Source organism: Octopus sinensis, linkage group LG1 (genome assembly GCF_006345805.1).
Source record: "Octopus sinensis linkage group LG1, ASM634580v1, whole genome shotgun sequence".
In the NCBI taxonomy this organism is placed as follows: Eukaryota; Metazoa; Mollusca; class Cephalopoda; order Octopoda; family Octopodidae; genus Octopus; species Octopus sinensis.
In genome coordinates, this window is record NC_042997.1 from 131,633,565 (window position 1) to 131,655,069 (window position 21,505).

The 21,505-nt window shown below is 35.3% G+C and overlaps 1 protein-coding gene across 12 annotated transcripts in view; it reads left to right on the forward strand.

Annotated features, from left to right (window-relative positions):
* Nucleotides 1-21,505, forward strand: part of LOC115212289 (glutamate receptor-interacting protein 2) — a 661,282-nt gene that overhangs the window by 388,882 nt on the left and 250,895 nt on the right. The window contains exons 1-2 of one of the 12 annotated variants that reach the window (XM_036504749.1): nt 6,862-6,958; nt 9,603-9,878. The exons of 10 other annotated variants lie outside the window; for them this stretch is intronic. In XM_036504749.1, coding sequence (XP_036360642.1) covers nt 9,830-9,878 — 49 coding nt within the window. In that variant the 5' untranslated portion in view covers nt 6,862-6,958; nt 9,603-9,829. Of the gene's footprint in view, nt 1-6,861; nt 6,959-9,586; nt 9,879-21,505 lie in introns of those variants that run through there. One more of the 12 variants, XM_036504751.1, reaches the window with a different exon arrangement.

The following is a 21,505-nucleotide window of genomic DNA, read 5'->3' on the forward strand; positions in this document are numbered from 1 at the left end:
TTGAACACAAAACAAGTCAGATATTAGGGCTGGATGTGACCAGTTTAAATACTAAAGGATTAATGTCACAAAATAGAAAAAAAAAAGGTAGGTTTTTCATGGCATGCTTTTGATTATAAGTCTGCATGATCAGAGCTGACCTGGGGTTAAACAATAACAGCAATAATAATTACATTTACTAGAATATTTAAATCCCAAAACCCTAGATATAATAGTTGTGACTATTAGTTTGTTTAAACCCACTCCAGTAGCTAACAAGCAAATCCTACCATTTGTAAACAGCTCTTAAGCTTCTGAATAACTCATCATAAAATCAGTCAAGGAGTACTTGAGATGTTCGTGAATTAAGTAATTGTAGTCTATGTTCTGGTTAAGCAAATATTAGATGATATAATATAATCTTTTACTTGCTTCAGTCATTAGATTGTGGCCATGCTGGGGCACCACCTTGAAGAATTTTTGATTGAATGATTCAACCTCAGTACTTTTTCTTAAAGCTGGTTGCTTATTGTATTGATGTCTTTTGCCTAACTGCTATGTTACGCGGATGTAAACACACCATCACCAATTGTCAAGGGGTGGTGAGAGACAGAGACTGTCACACACAACAGACTTCTTTCGGATTCTTATTTCTTTACTGCCCACAAGGGGCTACACACAGAGGGGACAAACAAGGACAGACAAATGGATTAAGTCGATTATATCGACCCCAGTGTGTAACAGGTACTTATTTAATTGACCCCGAAAGAATGAAAGACAAAGTTGACCTCAGCCAAATTTGAACTCAGAACGTAAAGACAGACAAAATACCTATTTCTTTACTATCCACAAGGGGCTAAACACAGAGGGGACAAACAAGGACAGACGAATAGAGTAAGTTGATTACATTGACTCCAGTGCATAACTGGTGCTTAATTTATCGACCCCGAAAGGATGAAAGGCAAAGTCGACCTTGGCGGAATTTGAACTCAGAACATAAAGGCAGACGAAATGTGGCTACGCATTTTGCCTGGCATGCTAATGTTTCTGCCAGCTCGCCACCTTTCAGTTTCTGTCTACCAAGTCCACTTAACAGGTTTTGTTTAGCCCAAGGCTATACTAGAAAACACTTGCCCAAGGTGCCATGCAGTAAGACTGAACCTAGAACCATGTGGTTGAGAAGTAAGCTTTTTACCAACCAACCATGCCTGAGGCATCTTGAGGCATTGATGTAAAATGGAGTTCATCGGTCCTGTACTTAACTGGTACTTTATTTTATCGATGAAAAAATGATAATAATAATAAGGCCCACTGCATGGCATCTTGGGTATCTTCTATTACAGCCTTTGATAGATCAATACCTTACTCTACTCTGTACTCTTTTACTTGTTTCAGTCATTTGACTGTGGCCATGCTGGAGCACCGCCTTTAGTGGAGCAAATCGACCCCAGGACTTATTCTTTGTAAGCCTAGTACTTATTCTATCGGTCTCTTTTGCTGAACTGCTAAGTTACAGAGACGTAAACACACCAGCATCGGTTGTCAAGCGATCTTGTGGAGACAAACACAGACACACAAACATATACACACACACACAAACATATACACACACACACACACATATACACATATATATGACGGGCTTCTTTCAGTTTCCACCTACCAAATACACTCACAAGGCTTTGGTCGGCCCAAGTCTATAGTAGAAGACACTTGCCCAAAGTGCCACGCAGTGGGACTGAACCCAGAACCATGTGGTTCATAAGCAAGCTACTTACCACACAGCCACTCCTACACCTGAAAGGATCTTGTTGATGGAAACTACAGAAGCTCATGTATGTGTAGGTATGTTTGTGCAAGTGTTGACATTCCCCAGTTTTGCTTGCCACCATTTGAGCAAAATAGTGATGTGATGGTTATATTTTTTTATGGACATTACAAATAGTCCTTCTATGTTGTTGAAGTTCAGTGAAATAAAAAGTCCCATAGATGATTTTTTTTTTATCTTGCTATCATCTTTGACTTGCAAGACTCCCACCTCTGTTGTCCCTTAAAAAGCTGGTCCTCTATTTCTTCCAAGGGCCATCGACTCTCTGGAACTCCCTTTCTTCTTACATTATTACCTCCGCCTTAGCGAAGGTGGAGGTATTGTTTTCAATCGCGTTTCTTTGTCCATGGACAAGATATCTCATGAACCGCTGAATGGATTTGGATGAAACTTTCAGGAATGTTTGGCCTTGTGACTGGCATGAACTGATTAGGTTCTGGGATCAATCTGGTACCGGACAAAGATTCTGGTTTTTTTTTTTGTTTTTTTTTACTTAATTTTTGAGTGTGATCAGGTTCATTTTTAGTGTTCTTGTTTGTGAGAGGAGTCAAGTTTATTTCAGATATTCTCACTTTAAAAATCATCCCTGGCTAATTGTGAGGGTATTGGTGTTGCCTTTGTGTTGGTTTGTGCTCTCTGAGTGCTCTTGTTGCTATAGGTATCAACCCACAGGTGTTGAAAGTGTACACCAATTGCCTTAGTCTCTTTTGCCTGGCAGAAATCATTGTCATTCCTTATAAAAAGAAAAACAATAAATAAATTCATTCAGTATTGCATTTGAGTGTGTTTTCCTGAGCTACCTGAGAAACACCCCCAAATGCAATACCCTATTTTAATAATAAACAAACAAAAATTAATTTAGGATCAATTTTCTCACTTAGCACAAACTTTGTACTGAGCTGCAAACACCCATAATCTTTGAAGAAAATGTTTCATTTTCTTTTGTGTGGAAGCATCAGTATTATTTGTCTATGAAGCGTCAAATATCTTTGTTATACATTTTCATTTGTAGACATTTTCTCTCTACTGTTCTCATTATATATCTTTCTCTCTTTTTCCTCTGTTTCTTTCTTCCCTTCTTTCTCCTTTTCGCATCTCTTTACCTCTCTCATAGCAGTTCTCTTTCTTCACTTTCTTTTTGTTTATTTACATTATTGTTTTTTCCCCTGCCATCTCTCCAACTCCACTATTTTGTTTCCTTCATTCTCTTTCTCTTTTTCCCCATCATCTTTCCTTACAATTCCTTCCTTGTCTTTTATTATCTTTACCTCTTTGTCACACATTATCACTCACACACACACACACACACACATACAACCTTCTCTTTCTCTTTTTAATTTAGCTTCTTTTTGTTCCTCTTACAGTCTCTCTCTCTCTCTCTCTCTCTCTCTCTCTCTGCTTCATTCTCTCGCACCACCACTCAACTCTTTCAAACTCTATCTATTTTGTCTTTATTCTCTGACCCTCTACTTCGTTTCATTATCTCTTCCTTTAATTCCCAGCTCCTTATCAACTTATCACCATTGTCTTATATCTTTCACCATCTTCTAACATCTTTGTTCATTGTCTCAATTTCTAATTTTATTTTTCCATCCCCCACACCCCTCTTTCTATTGCCTTTCATCTCTTTATTTCTAAATCTCTCTTCAGTTTCAATCTAGTGACTCTGCAAAAATTCAATTCCTAAATTGACAAAAACTCTCCAGTAATGATTTCTAACAATAGAACCCAATAATGAGACTATTCTGACAAGCAGACAGACACAAGAGGTTGAGGACATGACTTCTTTAGTGCTGGTACCACAAAAAATAAAACAGAAAAATAAAGAAGAAATTTAAATGCACCCAAAACTCTTTGTAAAATATTTAAGAGGACATTTTAGTCTTGTTAAAGACATGGCACTGCCTTACTATTGGTGCCATGAAAAAACCCATTACTCTCTGTAAAGTGGTTGGTGTTGAGAAGGTAATCTTACCAAAGGCGTAGGAGTTGCTGTGTGGTAAGTAGCTTCCTTACGAACCACATGGTTCCGGGTTCAGCTCCACTGCATGGCACCTTGGGCAAGTGTCTTCTGCTATAGCCTCAGGTCAACCAAAGCCTTGTGAGTGGATTTGGTAGACGGAAACTGAAAGAAGACCATCATATATATGTATATATTTGTGTGTCTGTGTTTGTCCCCACAAGATCGCTTGACAACCGATGCTGGTGTGTTTACGTTCCCGTAACTTAGCAGTTTGGCAAAAGAGAATGATAGAATAAGTACTAGGCTTACAAAGAATAAGTCCTGGGGTCGATTTGCTCCACTAAAGGCGGTGCTCCAGCATGGCCATAGTCAAATGACTGAAACAAGTAAAAGATGTAAAAGGAACCAAGCCAAAAATGAAATTCTTAAATTAGATGTCATCCTCTAATTCATCTGGCCTCTGTCCCATGACTGAAACCAGTAAAAGTATGAAGTAAATGAAAGTTAGTCTTGTAAATAATTGGTAATCTGTGTACCATTCCATCTACTTATTCTGAGCATGGTTTCGTTCTATGAATGTAAGCTTCCTTCTCAATCTTTACACACACAAAAGCACATTCACACGCACTCACTCACTTTCCGTCCATGCTCCCTCTTTTAATACTCCTTATACATTATTTGTCTCTTCAGTTAAATTGTGTGGAAACAGATAGCAAATTCATTAGAGAGTTAGACAATAATGCCTTGTGGTAGGCATCTGATTATCTCCCTTCACTTTGTGTCCAAACCCTGTCCTGGTTGATATTGTCTTTAATCCTTCTGAGATCAAAGAAATAAATCTTGATTATGCAGTGGCTTTAGTTTAATGAAATTTACCCTTACTAGTGCCCCAGTATGGGACACTAGCAAGAGTGAGAAGAAGGTGGGAAAAGTTAAGGGAGTTTTTACTTTGGTTGATACCAAAGGGATTCTCTTTCCAAATGAAGTATAGGTCATATGATGTTTGTGTGTAATGCTTACGCAAAAAATGGATAATAGATGTAGAGAATTTGTGAAACTGGAAAGAATGAAGTATGTACCACTGGATGTGTAATGTTGGTGTTCATGAGTAATGGAGCACAAATAAGCTGGGGAAAAGAATGCTGTAGTGACGCCTGGTTCCAGATGACATTTTGGAATTTTCATCCATGCATGCTCAGGGATTAGAGCCTTCCAGAAGCCCCTTATGTGCACACGCAGTCATCAGCAGCACCTAGGCTTGACTGCTATTCTCTCTCTTTGGCCCCGGCTTCTGACCAGACAGGATGCAGTTTAGACCAGCTCCGTGGAGCTGGAATTCTGATGGTGAGCGACGTTGCGAGTCTGTGAAAATGCCTTCGTATTTTTGTGACTAACTACCAATGCTGCTGCTTCTCGTACACCAAGGTGTCCAGGCTATTGATGTCCAGAGATGAAATGTTTATTCAGGCAAAATAAATTATTATTATTTGTTTGGCGATTCTTGTTCCCACTATTTTCCTTTCCTATGTAAGGAATGTAAGGAATTGTGTAAGGAATTGTGAGGCACCCATCCAGTGCTAACCTCACATCTTACAAGGCCTTTTGATTAGATGTAACAGGCAAGGGAAAAGAATGTGGTAATGTAGATTGGGAATGTCAGTTGTGGAAAGAAGTACCATGTAATCTAAGTTGCATAACTATGTGGAAGAACAAGTGTGGAAAGACTTGAGGAAAAGTGGAGAAGTTTGATCTCAAGAAATTGGACCTCATGAAGGAGAATGACAAATATCCTCAACAAGTGGCAAAACACTGTGCTAGAGGAGACTCATCTAACCCATGCAAGCATGGAAAAGCAGAAGTAAAATAATACATTTGTCTTATATTTATTCATTTATATTTCTCTGTTTTGTCTTGTAGTCATTCTTTTGTTTATAACGGTATTTATGTGTACACATATAAATTTATGCATCTGTGTGTATGTGTGTGTGTGTATATATATATATATATATATATATATATATTGTGCATTAATTTGTATGTTTGTGTTTATTAGTGTGTGCGTTTGAACATATATGTAGATCTGTTCAAATCTGTGTTTGACATTTAAAAATACTTCAACTGCATCTTTTTTATCTTTTTTTTCCACTGATCTGTCATGCTGTTTTTTTATTTATTTATTTATCTATCTATTTATCTATTTATTTTACTTACATTTGAGACACTCACTCTGCCTGTTTGTCTATCTTTAGTAAACGACTGTACAGTTTATAAGACAGGCCCAGGACTGGTCTGAATATAGTACACTGCAAACATCACACACAAGAGGAAATTATACTTCTCACACTGTTTACAGAATCTAACAAGTGTTGGGAGAGGAGACTGGTTTTAATTTCTCTATTTTATATATATATATTCTTTATTTTTGCCTTTTGGCCTTTCACTGTAACTCAGTTAAAAGGGTTCTTTTATATATATATATATACATACATATGGATACACATTTACACACATAAATCTAATCACTCACGTGTATATATAAAAGGAAACTTAATTATTTTCATATGAGTATATTCTAAAAAGAAGTTCAGTGATTTTTTTTTTTATCATTTTGTTTCTGATAATTTTTTTTTAAGCACTATATTTTCCATTCTTCAACTGCTGCCTTGAATTAAATCTACAGTTGGAATATTCCATATTATATCTTTGGTAAATTTTGAAGGTGGAAGCATAAAAGTGTTGAAATGGTAAAGAAAGAAAAACAAATACAGACGGAACCCTCACAAACCTGGAATAAATAATAACAGAGGTTAAAAAAAATCAGATACGAACATTTATTATTTACACTACATACATATTGTTTATTTAATTTTTATAAGAAGCAAAGAAAAAAAAAACAAAAGATCCCTTCTGAAAATAAGAAGACAGAACAAAACAACAAAAAATGCCAAAAATTGAGATTCTTTGATGAGACTTAATGAAGCTGCTCCTTTAGTCATTTGGATTAATCTGGATGTTACATTTGGGAAAGTAACACATATTCACAGACATATATATATATATATATATATATATATTATTTATACACATGCATGTATATATGATACATACACATAAATGGTAAATAACAAGGAATTGATTTTCTCACATCTGGATTTATTGATTGATTAATTAAACAGCTCATAAGTATGGTAGGAAAGAAAGATTCTTTTCTTTGGTTCTTCATTTTTGGTTTTCACTTATTGACTCATTGTCACTTCCTAATTATCTGGCATATCATATCGGTTCTATAAATATTTATTTAGATAATTTTCCCCCCGAAACTCTTCTGTTTTGCATTAAGTTTGCTTTCTTACCATTTAGTGTACCAGAAATATAAAACAACTCATTTGCGTACTTACTTCAAATGAATTAATTTGTGTGTGTGTATATATACACACACACACACATACACATACATATTCAAACACTTACATACATAGCAATACATAGAACCTATTTATACATGCACACACATTTAAAGTGACTTGTATTGAAATGTTTATTTTCCCTTTCTTGCTATATTCAACGAAGATATAAATATGAAGGAATAACAGCATATATATATATATATATATATATATATATATATATATAAAACCTTTGTATTTGTGTCATATGTTCTTAAAGTTTATTTTAGTAATTGTGGCTAAGGCTTTGTTGGAGTATCACCTTTTCATGTGTAAAAGAGTTAGGGTTACCTATTCGTGCCTAAAGATTTTGTGAAAAAGGATCTTACGGTTCATTCTACTTAACAGTTGATTGACAAAACGCACTCACACACACACACACACACACACACACAAATATATATAAATATATATATATATTCAAATTCACAGATAGATATATAGATATATGTTTACATTTATGGTAATATACATTTATATCTTTTAGAGATGTTATGAAGTGTCTGCATATAAATGTATAATACACAAACACACGCACACATATATTGTATTTAATCTGCTCTTTGCTATACTGCATGTTGGTCTGTTTTTGGCAGTTCTAGTAATATGTCAGTATTTCTGAGAAGTGATTCCTATCTCCTTGCTCAACTTGTCTCTGTTCGTGGGGAAAATGTCACTGTGAGTTGCTCCCCATGACCCTTTCTAAAGTGCAGTTTAATTGACTCTGTGAAAGAGACAGCGAGGAAGACTGAATAATCAACACCCCTCTCTTACTTGATTTGTACTTTATTTATTGATTTAAGATGGATGAGGAATAAGATTAATGTGACCTTAGGTTTTAGCAGGGCTTGAACTCAGAGTGCATGAAGCTGAAACAAATACAGCAAGGCATTCTGCCCTGATACTCCATCAACTTAGCCTAGTCACATCATATATATATATATATATATACCTCACATAGAAAAATGCATACAAGCTAATTGTACATTAATTTATATTACACCCTATTTTCTATTGAGTGTATATGTTATACATATACACTCACACACATGGATTTAGCCAAGTATCAAATTACACATTGGCATCTGTTTTGACCTTGAATTGCAAATGTGGAAGATTTGTTTGCCAATTTTCATATGAAATAAATTAAAAATAAATTTCAGGCCCAATGTTGACTGTTTTTGAGTATTTACTCTGAGAAATTCCAAAACAGAATAAGAATGAATTTATTCCTGAGTTTCATTTAAACAGTGTTTCCTTTGTACAATGATAAACCTTGATGAAAATTATAGCAATCATTTGTATCTCTTACCCTCATTACTAGACATGGGCTGCCTTGAAAAAAAAAATTGCACCCACACATAATATATAGAGAGATACTGTATATTTAAACCTGTTAGTAGGGCCACTACATAGTCATTTGGCCTCCTAGAAATAGTAACCAAATCCTTCTCATATCACAGCCTGTCATTAAAAACAACAAAAGGACAATGTAAATCATTATACATTACACCTGAAAAATAATGTCTGAAAGATCAAGAGACATAAGCAAATAAAGAATTAGGAAGTTAAACTAGCTATATTTGCAGAAGAACTGAAATTGGTTTGGTTTGATTCTTCACTTTAAGCTAGTTTTTAGGTTTGAAGAATTCAACCAGTACAGCAGCCTTGCTTTTTATTACAGCAACACCAATATCCAAAGAATTATTGCCTATTTCTTTGGATGTTTGCTACTAGATTTATTTGTAAAGTTTAAATTAAATGAAAATTACATTGTTGTCACATAGCTGTAAGAATGTATACACTCCATAACATCAAACACAAATCTTTTATATTTGATTGGTTGATGATTAATAATCTCCCAATATCTCTTAATTATTTCTGAGAAGTTGTCTATTATTATTATCATCACCCTCATCCTCATTATTATTATTATTATTCTGAATATAAATATTTAAGCGTTTTATTATTTCCCCCTTTTTTTTTTATTTGCACTTTTAAGATTCTTGAAGATGAAAGTGTAGAGAAAGCACGCAATATAAACTATTGAATTAGAAACAACAACAGTAGTAGTAGTAGTAATAATAATAATGATTATTTATTTATTTGCCTCAATGGCTACAAAAATGGTACATTACAAAACAAGTATAAATAACAAAATATATATAACCAGGTGCTAGTCAGCAGACACATATATAGGAAATATAATTTATCATTACAAGTGAAATATCTATGGCTAAATAGGAATATAATAAATAAGAATATAAGAATAGTTGTATAGTTATCATATAAGTCATGTTTTATTTCCTTTTTAGTGCTCATAATTTCACTAGAAATTCTCTCTTTTGTTGGTAATATCAACAAGCATTTATTGGTGTATTTTCAGGATTCCACTTTGAATTACTTTCTATTTGCCAAATTAAAGAATGCCACTCACAACATTATTAACACTTTATCATGTACTTCAAATTGCTTACTGGCAATTGGTTTCAAGCAATCATACTTGCCTTGTATACACTCTAATTCAGTGTTATCTCTTGTAATTGCTAATGGACTGCGTTTCCTAGTTCTGTAACCACCTGTTATGATTTGGAAAGTTACATAACTAACACAATGTTTTCATGTGTTCAGAGAAATCGGAAAAGTTTTCTAGATGATAAAGGTAAGAAAATCTATAAAAAAAATATAAAAATAATAATTTTGCATTTTCTTCCATTAAATAATTATCATTGCCTTCTTCTCTCTTTCTCTACTGTTTTATTTGTTGTATTACTCTTTTACTTGTTTCAGTCATTTGACTGTGGCCATGCTGGAGCACCAGCTTTAGTCGAACAAATCGACCCCCAGGACTTATTCTTTGTAAGCCCAGTACTTATTCTATCGATCTCTTTTGCCGAACTGCTAAGTTACAGGATCATAAACACACCAGCATCGGTTGTCAAGCGTTGTTGGGGGGGGGGGACAAACACAGACACACAAACATACACGCACACATACATACATATATATATACATATATATGATGGGATTCTTTCAGTCTGTCCAATCCACTCACAAGGCTTTGGTCAGCCCGAGGCTATAGTAGAAGCCACTTGCTCATGGTTCCACACAGTGGGACTGAACCCGGAACCATGTGGTTCATAAGCAAGCTACTTACCATACAGCCAAGCAAGCTACTTACCATTGTTTCTTATAATGCTTGATATAATTTACTTTAAAGCTATAGAAGTGAATTTTAAAATATCACTATGAATATTTAGTCTTTCTCTTAAATAATTGTTGTATATATTTCCATATTATCTCACAATGTCATATTTGAAAGAACTAGACGCCTATGCATGTTGGGATATTTAACCTGAGTCTGTTTGATGCCATAAAACTAGGGCTATACCCAGCCCTGTGAAGCCTCTTTGGGTTTACATAGCATTAGCATATTTAATAGTTGTTTCATTGTGACTCTGTACTTAGCTATTTGTGGGTCCTCACTTTACCTACACGACAGTAATAGGTCACAAATCTGTTGATAAATAAACTCTGTAACTGATGAATATCTATCTGAAGTGGTGTCGCATTTTATCTCTGATTCACTTAACACCGCATAAACAGAACCAAAGAGTAGCTTTAGGTCTACTGAAAGTTCTATAGGGTATCTGACATTTTACTTTTGTCTGAATCTAAGAATTTTATCATCTCTGTTTCTAAACATCACTATTTTAATAATTTTATTTCGTCTGTTGTATACTCTTTTACTTATTTCAGTCATTTGACTGCGGCCATGCTGGAGCACTGCCTTTAGTTGACCAAATCGACCCTAGGACTTACTCTTTGTAAGCCTAGTACTTATTCTATCGATCTCTTTTGCCGAACTGCTAAGTTACAGGATCGTAAACACACCAGCATCGGTTGTCAAGCGATGTTGGGAGGGGGGGGACAAACACAGACACACAAACATATACACACATATATACATATATACGATGGGCTTCTTTCAGTTTCCATCTACCAAATCCACTCACAAGGCTTTAGTCGGCCCGAGGCTATAGTAGAAGACACTTGCCCAAGGTGCCATGCAGTGGGACTGAACCTGTAACTTACCACACAGCCACTCCTGCACCTGTTGTATAACTATAAAAATTAAATTTTTTTTTTCCTCCATATCACAAGTTACTTCCCAAGTAGTTTTTCCTTTTTTATCATTTGCCATCCAATAAATGAAAGCATCATCACCCTCATCATTCATTGTTTTAACCCTTTAACATTCAGGTTATTCTGTCAAATGTAATGCTTATTTACTCACACTGTTTTGAACTAATCACGATGTGATTGCTTATTTTTAGAAGGACATAGTAGGATAGGTGTGAGAGGCTGTTTTGAAGACTGGTTTGAAGATAAAATGTAGAATATTTTGACCAGATCTGTCTGGTTTCAATGTTAAAGGGTTAATGTGTTAATTTTTTTACATTATTGTTATGACTTGGAGATATTTATCATGTAACATTTGCCCATGCACCTTAGTTTAATTTAACCATGTCGTTTTGGTTCAAGTTTTCTTCTATTTACTTCTACCATCGGTGTCACCCAACATACATTTCTATAACTTTGTACCAGTATATCCTCCATGTACTTTTGATAATGCTTTTGATATCATAACCCTGTATTTCTTAAGATGGTCTTAAGGGTATATGAAGTAACCGCAAAAATGAATTTGAGAAAAGGTAGTTAGGACAGCTCTGCTTTTCATATGAAAATATAGACAGGTGGGCTGTAAGTATGTCCATGCTGAATCCATATTGAATAAGAAAAGTGAGTATTAAATTGCTGAGGCTTATAATGGTGTTTCGTTAAGATTGTTGAAGTGCTGATCATGAAAAACATAGGCTAGATAGCATTGTCAACTGTTTTTGCTTTCATGCATCTCATTTGACATATCGAAAGAGTGTCAATGGCACAGACCTAGTTTTGTAGACAATGATACATAATTAGCAAGTGAAACAAATGTTTATGATAAAAATCCATCAAATTTTTCCTTTTTATTTTGGCTTTCATTGAGAAAAAGGCCAACAACTATTATTCCTCACTGTTGAAAATGAAGTATCTTGGGGAGTTTTAACCCTTTTGTTACTGTATTTATTTTGAGATACTGTGTGTTTCCTTCAATTACTTTAAATATAACTAAGAATTTAGTAAAATAACTTAATTATCATTAAGCTCGTGTTAGGAACATAAATTATGACTAAGGTTTCGTGGAAGATTTTTAATTCAAAACTTATGAAAACAAGACATTTGTACTCAGAGCCAGAGCTGGTTTCAGCCGGGTTGGTAACGAAAGGGGTAACTAATAATAATCCTTTCATCTATAAGTACAAGGCCTGAAATTTTTGGGAGTGAGCTGGTCACTTATATTGACCCAAGTGTTTCACTGCTACTTATTTCATTGACCCCAAAAGGGTGAAAGGTAACATTGGCCTTGATGGAATTTGAACTCAGTGTAAAGATGGCTGAAATGCCACTAAGCATTTTGCCCAGTGTGCTATCAATTTTGCCAGCTTACCGCCATAATAATAATAAGAAGAAGAAGAAGAAGATGGGCTACAGCAAATATTCTGCTCAATACCACAGATTTGCATGTCATTTGTTTGATCATAACCAGTTGAGCATGTCCCTTAGTGGCTGATGATATGTGCATCTCAGATCATGAGCAGAAGTAGTTGGGGAGCATCATAGCCATGTGTGTTGAAAGAAGTTCTTTGAGGTTTGAATCATTCACCTCTGGAAACATGAGTGTTTCGTTCATCATCCTTAAAACAAACCTTATTCGAGGACCTTTTGAGTAGGATGGGTTATTCGACTGGAAGGAAATTCTAACTGGGCCTCACCACAATTGGTTGTGATGCATGTGTCTGGTGTACCCTTATCAGATGGGTAGTCATGATGGGTATACTGGGTTTCATATATTTTACCCCAGTATCACTTTCTCTCACTCAATAATAATAATAATAATAGTAATAATAAAGTTGTATTGACTTCTGTTTGGTTGCTATTGGTTTTATGAGGCACAGGAAGTTAATAAAATATAAGACTGAAATTAAGTTCTTTGTTGGAACGGATGTGGGATTTAAAGAAAAAAAATGTTTCACTGTTTTATTTAGTGTTGGCAGAAGGATAATGAGAGTGACACAAGATCTGAATTAAGTATGTTTGATAGTAAATCCTTTGGGGAACCATCCTGTTTTAGTTAATTACTAGCTATGGACATGTTATTTTTTTAAAAGGATTTAAAGTATATGGGCTTGTTATTTTAAGACTGGAAAAAAAGTAGGAGTCAAAGAAACTGCAACATGATGGGTTAAATATGGCTTGTATTTTATTTTCTCTGTCTACATTGTGTGTTCAGATCTCACCAGGATCAAGTTTGCTTTTATTCCTTTAGGGCCAATTGAATAAGGACCAGTAGTCTAATGATAGTGATTCCTTCCCTATAAAAATTTGCAGTCTTCTGTCATGGAGAGAAATTATTATTCTAAGACTGTGTATTTATAGCATCCGAAACTATATGGATTTATGGAACCTAAAACAGTATCTAATTGTATTGTCTGAAAGCTAAAGACTTGTGTCACAAAATGCCATATTTGTGTCACAGTGGGGTGTAAGATTTGTGCAACCCAAGGCTATAGAAATTGTTTGTACCCAAAGATTTATGAGAGCAAACTGATATTTTTACTATAGAAAATAATAAAATGTGTTGGTGTTTCTTGCTTTATCTGATTCAAAATTTTTCATTTCCCCCTTTTCCTGTTTTAATAAACAAACAATTTCTCTGACTCCACCATTTACAATCTGGTTAACTTAATCGCTGTGATTCTGATTTGAGTTGCTATCCTCACTTGCTTATTGCCAGCAACAAAGACCCACAGTTGTTTGACCTTCTATATTTACTCCATGCTCTTTTGTACTCTGTTTTACTAGAGAGAACAAGAGGGATGAAGGAAGGCAGGAGAGTGTGTATGTGTGAAAGTGTTTGTATAAAAGTTTTGTCAGTCTATGAGACGATGTACATATGTAAGGAGAGTGTTTGTATGTATGTATGTGTATATAAGAGAGAATTTAGAAAAGTTTGTAGGACAGAAAGAGACTAGGAAATTGTTATAGACAGACAGAGAGCAAAAGAGTAAGCAAAAGATGTTTAGAAGGAAAGGATGAAGTGCAAAAAAAAAACAAAAATGAAGCATTTAAAAAAAATGTATGAAATAGAATTATATACACAAACATACATCAACAGTATTCTGCAGTAGTTTTATAATATTCCACCCCCGCCATCCAGCTTCATTACATCATCTATTAGTTTAGATACCCTGTAGAAATCGTTTGATAAATACATGCTGAAAACAAGATTCAGCTATTTTGTTGTACTTTTCATCACTCTGTTTACTTCGGCTGACCTAGATGAGCATTTGATCTCACACTTGAGTGGCTAGTGCTAATGGTTGGTTATTGCTGTTGCTATTTAGATATGCCCTACTGCCCATAGTTTTGATTGAGCTGTTCTATGATCAAAGGCAGTTCTGTTTTATGTGGGGGAATCTGGGACTGCATTATCTAAACTGTCCTTCCTTCCTGTACTAAGATATTGGGGTGTGGGATTGAAGGAGATTTGGCATCTATTTCTTGCAGGTCAGCAATTATATAGAGACCTTCTGTGGCTAGTGCTTCGCCTACAGTACAACACTAGTTACTGTCTGTAAACCAACCGTGTGTAGCTTAATGCATTTTTTTAGTTGGTTCTTTTTGTATTAAGATATTGGAGTGTGTGACTGAAGGGGATTTGGTATCCAGTTCTTGGAGGTTAAAAAGCCACATTGAGGCTTTTTATGGTTGGTCGGTACTTGGTTTACAGTATGGCACTAGTAACTGTTTAACTGGCCATGTGTAGCTTAATACTTTCTTATATTTGGTCTCTGTATTTATAACACTAAATTACAATATTTTAACTTTTCTATTTAGAATTTTGTGTTCTAAACATTGACATATGTATGTTACAATTACCACCACCATCAACAACATTATCATTACCATCATCATCACTATCATCATCACTCACAACTGATGGCTTGTTTATTTTTTTTTTCCCCTTCTGTGTGGTTAAATCAGACATATTTGTCTCCTTCCAGCATGTCTTGTTCTTCTAGTTGTTAGTCATTTCCTCTGTAGATATCCTACTTTTGGAGGTCACTTTGGCTATCTTGTTCCATATTTTGGTTGACTATTCTATCTGACCTCCACCCAACTAAGTAAAAACTACACACACACACACACACATTAGCCTACAAAGTCTATTACACATGTCTCTTTGTCTGCAACTTTGACTATTTATTTGCAGCCGTTTTTTTTGGGAGATATCAAAGTATTCTACTTCCTCTACAGTTCCATTTAAATGGTTTAGAATTTTTATTTTTATTTTTGCAACTATTAATGTTCTTTCAGATTCATTGGTAAACATACTCTGTATGCCACAATACCATCACCGTCAATGTCTCTACATACAGACATAGAACAAATATATTTTTCATATGAGTGACTCAACAACATCAGATCTCACTTTACTATATTTTCCAATGGTTTTGCATTTTTTACTCAGGGTCCATCATCCATTCATAATCCATACCCAGATCCCTTCAGTCACCACTCCTGCCTGCTTCTTATTTCTTTATTACCCACAAGGGGCTAAACATAGAGGGGACAAACAAGGACAGACAAAGGGATTAAGTTGATTACATCGCCCCCAGTATGCAACTGCCATTTAATTTATCGACCCCGAAAGGATGAAAGGCAAAGTCGACCTCGGCAGAATTCTGCTTCTGCTGACATCTTTAATTGTAATCTTCTCATTCAGCTCACCTGTAATTTGACAGATTGCATGTACTTTTACTCATGGAAAACAGTACATTGTAAAACATAATAGGAAACATACAGGAACATGTGAATGATAGTATAATGTAATGAGCTTACTGTATATAGTGCTTAGATGCACTACAACTCATCAAAAAAAGTTAAAAAAGGTGACAGAGGAGACATCATCATTGTTTAATGTCCGCTTTCCATGCTAGCATGGATTGGACGATTTGACTGAGAATTGGCGGACCAGATGGCTGCACCAGTCTCCAATCTTGATCTGGCAGACATGTAAGGAGACATGTAAGTGAAATAGAGAAAGACCGTTATGAAGGCCAGAATTAAATGCACAGAGCAGAGAATAAAAGTGTCATAAAGAATAAGGGTGCGTAGGTATTCCAGGAGTAATGTTGGTGAATTTTGAGTAGCATGGAATCTTTGAAGGCTGCAGTGTCCTGACAATAAACAACAGATATTTATAGTTTATTCCATGTTTAGCATGACATTGTCTGATCTTGCTCATAATTGTTGGTGTATTTGTTTTAACAGGTTTTTGGCATTGATTAAGTGGGTCTTCAACATAACATCTTTCAAATTCTAGCATAATAGCTTTTTTTCTCCTAAGTTTTGTTTGAGCAAATACCAGCATTGGGACCTTCTTTTAATGTCTCATCTATCATACATTATCACCCTTCACATGACATATCCAAACCAACATAAGTTAATGTTCAATCTTACATCAAAGCAATTGATTCCTGGCCATTATCTGAGCTCATTTGCACTCATCACCATCATCATCATTTAATATCCATGTTCCATACAGGCATGAATTAGATGGATCAATATGATCTGACTAGCCTGAGGACTGAGTTGGTCTCCTGTGTCTGCTTGGGCAAGATTTCTGACGTTTTGGGTAATATTCATTGTCACCATTGTTTAATATCAACTTTTCCTGGCTTGCATGGGTTGAATAGAATTTGCTGAGGCAGATTTTCTCTGGTCAGATGCCCTTCCTTTTGCCAACCCTCATCTGTTGCCAAATAAGGTAATATTTCCCTTTGACTAGATGTATCTCTGAAGATTGGAAACAAAGGACACTGCCTGCATGACAGTGACACTCGCTTACAACTATCATATGATTTCAAGTGAAGGAGACTAACATACACACATATGCATATATGATGGGCTTCTTTTTGTTTCTTTCTATCATAGCCATTAATAAGGCCTTTGGTCAGCCCAAGGCTCACTCTTGCCTACAGTGTTACAGTGTGGAACTGAATTTGAAACATCATCATCATCGTTTAATGTCCGCTTTCCATGCTAGCATGGGTTGGACAATTTGACTGAGGTCTGGCGAACCAGATGGCTGCAGCAGACTCCAGTCTGATCTGGCAGTGTTTCTACAGCTGGATGCCCTTCCTAATGCCAACCACTCCGAGTGTGTAGTGGGTGCTTTTACATGCCACCGGCATGAAGGCCAGTCAGGCGGTACTGGCAATGGCTACACTCAAATGGTGCTTTTTATGTGCCACCTGCATAGTAGCCAGTCCAGCGGCACTGGCATGACCTCACTCAAATATTTTTTCATGTGCCACCAGCACAAGTGCCAGTAAGGCAATGCAGGTAATGATCACACTCGAATGGTGCTTTTTACGTGCCACCGGCACGGAGGCCAGTTTGTTACTCTAGCAATGATCATGCTCATATGGTACTCTTAGTGCTCCACTAGCATGGATGCCAGTCATCGAATTTGATTTCGATTTCACTTGGCTCAACAGGTCTTCGCAAGTAGCGTTTGGTGTGCTTGCGAAGACCTGTTGAGGCAAGTGAAATCGAAGCCAAATTAGGTGCAAACTTCTTATACACTCAACCATAGTTGTGAATTAAAAACTTAAAAGATGTTGGCATGAAACACAGCAAAGATGTGAGTAAGCCGTAAAAAGTGCATGTGTTAACTGGAAAATTGATATGACTATCAGAACACAGAAATATGCTAACATGCTGGATACTATATACCCTGGTAGATAAAGCAAAACGTATATGTAACACAATGGAAAGCCTAATTTCAGATTAGGGAAGAAAAAAAAAATTTGGACACTAAAACAAAATTCAATTTTAATTTCTGACATTTGGAATTCGTGAAAATAATTGGCGAAGATTTTAAAATGGGTTTGTTTTAGATTTATGTAACTAAAGGTCATGGGGGAGTTGTTGAAACTACTAACAGCATAAATCATAATTTAGTTTTTTGATATGTAAAAAAAAAAAAAACTAATATATTGATTTATTTATAATTTGGCTGATGTTTTTATTTTTCATCTTTTTTTTTCCATTTTTAATGAGTGGAAATTAGTTTTCTTGCTCCAGGATATAGCATAATGTGCATGTAACAGGATATAGACTTCTGGGAGCTTTGTAAATTTAATAACTTGGGTATCATACATCACATAAAGCAAAGATATTGGTTTATTTTTTAGCAGGGGGGAGGTGACATGTGGGGAGGATATAACATAAAGGGTCAGTGTATTATCTCAAGTGAGGGTGGGAGTAATTGAGGAATTGTGATGTCCATGCTTTTCTCAAATGCATTAATGGAAATCAACAGTTTATGGAAATCATGTTTATTACTGAAGGCAAATACACTCTCGGACCATTGTACTTTGTAAAGCATATAACAGGAGTAGCCAAGTTGTGATCTTGAATTGGGCAGAGGATGTATGGCCTGTGGTCCCAGCCTTGTATGAACCTTGAAACTAATGTTCAGGTCATTTGGCCAATGCTGGCGGTATATTCTCCACATCATACAATGATGTACCGCTTGCGGTGGTGCTGGAGAGAGTAGAGTTTCAAGGTTTTAAGGTGGTCCTAGTAATCGAGATCAGTTATACCTTCAATTCATTTAGTGAGTGCCCTCTGGGGTGGTTCAATCCTTGAGATGTTTTGTTTTGTATGAGGAGATCACAAGGGGCAGCAGTATTTGAGTTGTGGCCATACAAAGGAGGAGAAAAGTGGAATGATGACACCTTGTTCTCTGGATCGGAAGGTTCTTATGATTCAGGAGCTCATTCTACGAGCTATATCGACCTTATTGTTGATGTGGGAACTCCAACTGAGATTGTTATCAACAATTACACCCAAGTCTCTTATATTATTAGACGCCATGAGCGGTTCCCTGGAAGGGAGTATGGCTGTTTTAGTATAGACTTTATTATTATAAAATTATGTTTATAAATAAGAACATAAACTGCTACATAATTTTGCTCCATAAAGTGAATTGCTCAACCGTTTTGTTATTGTATTTCTTTTGTAATACATCAGCTTTGTTTCAATTAATTTTGAAAATGAAGAAGTATTTAGTAAAATAACTTTCTCAGTATTACATTAGAACATAAATTAACATGGAAGTTTCATGTAGATCTTTTAGTAACAGGAAATTTGTATCATGCAACCAGGAGCAGTCAGAGACTGGTATCAAAAGGGTTAATCTTTACTTGTTGAAGGTGTTTTTATACCCAAACCATTAAGCTATGTGCTTTTACATATATTGGATAATGTAGTCCTAAACACAATGGCTTCTATAAAACCTGGATTAGTTCGGGGCTATCATAGGACTAAAACAACAGCAACATTTAAACCTTGAAGTTGATTTGGTCTTAGGTCTGTTATGAGCCTTCAGGTTCATTAAGCTGAAGCTTATCCTGGTTTCTTGGCATATAAATAATTAAGAGTACAATACTCTCTGCTGAATGGGGTGCCAGTCCATGACAGGGTTAACTCTCTGTTATTGTTGGTATACATCTTTCATTTTAATGGACTGAAGCAACATGAAATGAAGTGTTTTGCTTGAAAACACAACACACAGCCTTGTCTGGGAATCAAAACTACAGTTTTATGATCTTAACTCCAATCACTGTACTATACACCTTGAAGCAAATAATGACCCAAAATTCACTTAGTCATGAGGATTTATGAAAGACATATTTATCTTGTGATAGGAAGTTAGGATAAACCAACATAGATTCTGGTTGCTTCCACAAACCTTTTAGAATGCTTAAACTCTGCATTTACAAACTAACAAGATTCTCATCAGATATGCAATTAACTTGCATCTTACATTAGTGTGTTGTACTTCCCCATCTAGGTGGATATAGGCCACCAAGAGGTCACAGAAACTGAAGTCTTGCTGAAAGTAATATTATTAATCAAATTTCTAGTTACTAAAAGAACCATTTCAGTTACCAATTTGTTTTTTTGTTTTTTTTACTTCTTTAAACATGTTATTGTAGTGTTTAGCTGACACATAAGCCTGCTTGTCTCTTCATCTGTCTTTTCTTTTATTTCTTTTCTCTCTCTCTCTCATTCTTTCCTTTATTCCCCATATTAATATTTCCCTATGATAAAGGCTTTGATTATTCAAACTGTTGCCCCACATATATACTTTCTTGAAATTTCTGTCACCAAAAGTAGAAAATTTACATAAAGGAATCCTTTCAGGCAGACCGAGTTCCATACGGTTTGGTCGAAGAGCAGTTAAGTAAGAAGAGATAAGTGCTTGCTAATGTCTAAATGCATGACACAGCATTAATGTATGCACTTACACATGAGCATCAGTAAATGCATCCAGCAATGAATAGACAATCATTATTACTAAGTATCAACTTAACCAGAGCTACTATTATGTCTATTGTCGAGGATTTAGGAAGGTTTCACATGCACACATAACTATTGTGTGTGTTTCTATATATGTGTTTATGTGTGTATATAGATAGATAGATAGATAGATAGACAAACAGACAGATTGATCTATAGTGTGTCTGCTTGCAAAATGGAGAAAAAGTCATACAAAATACCATTTCTGAATTTTTCTGTTTCTATTTTCCATGAAGACTTTACACACAAAATCAGTGATTTGATTATATTTTTTCCTTTTTTTTCTTTCTTTTATCATTATTTTTTTGTCTTTTCTGGGTTTTTCCCTCCCCACCACCGACCACTCCTTTTCCTTCTTTGGTTTTTTATTTTCATTCTTGTTTCTTTCTTGCCTGTGAAAATTAACATTTCTACATCACTGCTAGTTAGTTTTGCCTTCAACAACTGTATCTTTTGTCCTGCAGTGTGGATATAGTATAGATATATGTGTACGTAATTATTTTTTTTTTCTTCTTACTGAGCTTAGCTTTCAAAGACTGTGGATAGCTATTTTCATATATATATATCAGTGTATGTGTATATATATATATATTGTAAGGAAGATATGTATGTAAGTGTATGTTAGTCCAAGTGTGCATATGTACATGCAACAATGCAAAATTTTAATCAATAAGTATCCAGTAGAAATATGACTCATGATAAATTTGTAGCATAACTGTAGTAAATGAAAAATTGCAGGTTGCTACAAAC